General features: G+C 42.2%; 1 protein-coding gene across 1 annotated transcript in view; it reads left to right on the forward strand.

Moving 5' to 3' along the window:
* Positions 1-3,819, forward strand: part of arhgap39 (Rho GTPase activating protein 39) — a 111,823-nt gene that overhangs the window by 100,237 nt on the left and 7,767 nt on the right. Inside the window, exons 8-10 of the mRNA XM_074636883.1 lie at positions 1,384-1,583; positions 2,608-2,699; positions 2,895-3,064. Of these exons, the coding sequence (XP_074492984.1) occupies positions 1,384-1,583; positions 2,608-2,699; positions 2,895-3,064 (462 nt within the window). The remainder of the gene's footprint in view (positions 1-1,383; positions 1,584-2,607; positions 2,700-2,894; positions 3,065-3,819) is intronic.

Raw genomic sequence — 3,819 nt, forward strand, 5'->3', positions numbered from 1 at the left:
CTCTGAGACTGACTTTACTGTCTTTTAGAGGCTGTAGCAGTTTTAAAGCTGGAATGAAAGTACAGATATCATATGAAACTAGAAAAACCTAAAGAATCCGTTGGTAAAGAACATGTCAGGCTAGCTTGTCGGGAAGGAGGCTAAATAACGCTCCAAACTTAGGCTAAATTTTGGCGAGGAAAAACTTGCATGGCCATTTTCAAAAGGGGTAACTTGACCTCTGACCTCATCCCAAATCACAGCATGGCTTTTTCTATGGCGTTCCTCAAGGTCTTGGTGTCTTAATGTGGTATTCTGGAGGGATTATTGATCATTTCTATCAATTCTCAATGTGTAAAAAATGGTTCAATTTAGCACCAAATCTGTGTAACAAATGATATCAACCCCAAAATTACTGCAACAACTTATGAGACATAATAGAGCATGGGCATGACCATCATGTACTTCTATCACGATGTTCTAAACCCTTGTACACTCTCACAATGTATTTTCATTCATTCATTCATTCATTCATGTTTATTTCTGATTAATGACTGGAACAACTTGACCCACAGTGCTGAGCTGCATCTCAAATGAATCTTCAGGTTCCAGCTTTCAGATGATGTACACCACTTAGGTTGTTGAATGGAAAAGATTTGAAATCTGTCAAGCTACCTCTTGTAAAGCAGCTATGATCGTCTATTAGTAGTGAGAAATAATGAAGTTACTTTGGTACCATATTTTTTAACAATTTTATAAGTGAGCAGCAGCTTTTTTTTCCAACATCAGCCTTTTTAAAATGTGCAGGGTGAAGAAGTGCACGTGGCTGAACTTTGAATATACCTCTTATCAGTTTATTTGGAGCATTTTGTGGTTTTGCTTTGGAAGTGTTGTGATAATGCGGTCTACCAGGAGATGGCAGCGTACTCACAGTGACTGTGAACTGGAGCTCCAGCTGGTGAGTGAAGATTGGGCCTGTCCAGAGACGAAGCTTTTCTGGCTAGAAACGTAATTCTTAGATTTATCTCAGTGAGGGCTTTTAAGGCCGTATTTTCACCTGATAAAAACCTGTCTAAATGCAGCCAAGATCATTTACACTTTGTTCAGCAGGCAGGCGGGCAGCAGCTTGGCTCAGAGCCTGTGTAGCATGTAGCGCCAGAATCTCAGCAGGTCACTGACAGAGATCATTTGTCACTTTCAGGCCTCCACAGTGTTTGACTGGTGTTAACCTGCTAACCTCAGTGTGTCCTGTGGATGGACCAATGTTTTACTCTCTGACATCTGAATATCTGACTGTCCCCTCCTCCCACTGCTTTCTGACCCACATCCTTCAGTTACCCAAGCTGACCTTCATCTGCCCTGCTGTGTTAACATCAACTCATCTCTCTCTCTCTCTCCCCTCAGGGCGTGCAGAAGCCCTGTATCGAGGAGATCATGCACGCCAGGAACGCCATCTTCAGTCCCTCCATGTTTGGCTCCTCCCTGGACGAGGTGATGGCTCTCCAGAAGGAGCGGTATCCAGACAGCCAGCTGCCCTGGGTACAGACCCGCCTATCTGAAGAGGTTCTGGGTCTCAATGGAGACCAGACGGAAGGCATCTTCAGGTGAGTTTAAGTAGCAGAAGGGACAGAGTATGAAGACAACACAGGTCTTTAATTGGAAATCAGATGTCAGTGTTCACAGTTGGAGAGTAATATGAAGAGTTTCTTTCTGGTTTCTCACAGGAACTTATTTTGCATTTAATTTATGACCATCATGAGTTGATTTTAACTATTGAATCCACGAGGGCTGTCAATCGATTGAAATATTTAATCGTGATTAATAGCAAATTAATTGCACATGTTTTATCTGTTCTAAATGTACCTTAAAGGGAGATTAGTCAAGTATTTAATACTCTTATCAACATGGGAGTGGGCAAATATGCTGCTTTATGCAAATGTATGTATATATTTATTATTGTAAATCAATGAACAACACAAAACAATGACAGATATTGTCCAGAAACCCTCACAGGTACTGCATTTAGCATAAAACAATATGCTCCAATCATAACATGACAAACTGCAGCCCAACAGGCAACAACAGCTGTCAGTGTGTCAGTGTGCTGACTTGACTATGACTTGCCCCAAACTGCATGTGATTATCATAAAGTGGGCATGTCTGTAAAGGGGAGACTCGTGGGTACCCATAGTACCCATTTACATTCACATATCTGGAGGTCAGAGGTCAAGGGACCCCTTTGGAAATGGCCATGCCAGTTTTTCCTCGCCAAAATTGAGCGTAAGTTTGGAGCGCTATTTAACCTTTTTCGTGACAAGCTAGTACGACATGGTGGTCTTTAGGTTTTCTAGTTTCATATGATGCCAGTATCTTCACTCTAGCTTTAAAACTGAGCCCACTAGAACTTAAAAATGGTAAGTTAATATTAAATGCGTTAAAGAAGTTAGTGGCATTAAAACTAATTTGCGTTAACGCGTTATTATCACATTAACTTTAACAGTCCTAATACATTTTACAATTTACACAACTATGTAGACACCAGGGTATACAGACATACAGAGAAGACCAGACTGAGACTGGAAAGATCAGGGGCTGAAGTGTAACCAACTTGTGACCTTTGACCTCCAGGGTACCAGGGGACATAGATGAAGTCAATGCCCTCAAGCTGCAAGTGGATCAATGGAAAATCCCCACGGGACTGGAAGACCCGCACATCCCAGGTAAACACAGACACACACACACACACACACACACACACACACACACTGTTGGGGACACTGAGATCACTGCTGGTCTTCTGTGGACCTGGTTCTGGTTCCACACTGCTGTCATGTACTGAGAGTTGGTGAATAACTTGAGCAGATTGTGGCTGAAGAGGTTTTCAACGTGCCCTCATGCTGTCTGTGTGTCCCCAGCGTCTCTGCTGAAGCTCTGGTACAGGGAGCTGGAGGAGCCACTGATCCCTCATGAGTTTTATGAGGAGTGTATCACACACTATGACAACCCAGAGGCAGCTGTCAATGTGGTGCTGGGCCTGCCGCACATCAACAAACTGGTGCTCTGCTACCTCATCCGCTTCCTACAGGTAACAAGTTACAGCCCTACACTAATATCATCCATCCATCCACCTACGGGACATTTAGAGTCAACAATGAACCTGCATGTCTTTGGACTTTGGGAGGAGGCCAAAGAACCTGGAGAAATTAGAGGTCAATTAGAGGTCAACGGTCAAATTCTCTTGACCTCAGTGTCATGAATATGTGACCGATAGATAGATTAAAGTCTAAGCTTTACAACAATATATGACTTCATGATATTCTGTGTAGGTTACCCTCTTTTATACTGGATCTATGTGTAAAATGTTGAAAAAACATTGAAGAATTTCAATGATGGAGGGATGAAAAAAGAAGTGATAGCACATAGAGAGCTACCATTGCTGCAATGCTATCATACATTTTCCAACACTAGGGACATAGACCTTTAAAAAAATCACTATGAGACCTGGTCCCTCCAAATTGGCACGATGGACATTCAGTATTTTGGGGGATCATGCTAATGAACTAAAAGAGACAAATCTATGTTAGCCACTGATCAGATCTTTAGTGTTCACAGAATGTGTGCAAAACCAGGTTTGTTTGTTTGGTTTTTGGGGACTTTTTCCAACACTGGAATACTGTGCCAAATAAATGCTAACCAAATATCTCAGGGTCAGATCCAAATGGCTGAGTAGTAGCTTTAAACATTACCCCAGAAAGCACTGAAAATGTCCATAAAATGTCTCTGAAATCTGTTTTGAGGCAACCTTTAGAATCCTCCGCTGTACGTTGTGTGTGTGTTCAG

This window comes from Sebastes fasciatus, chromosome 5, assembly GCF_043250625.1.
Source record: "Sebastes fasciatus isolate fSebFas1 chromosome 5, fSebFas1.pri, whole genome shotgun sequence".
Taxonomy (NCBI): Eukaryota; Metazoa; Chordata; class Actinopteri; order Perciformes; family Sebastidae; genus Sebastes; species Sebastes fasciatus.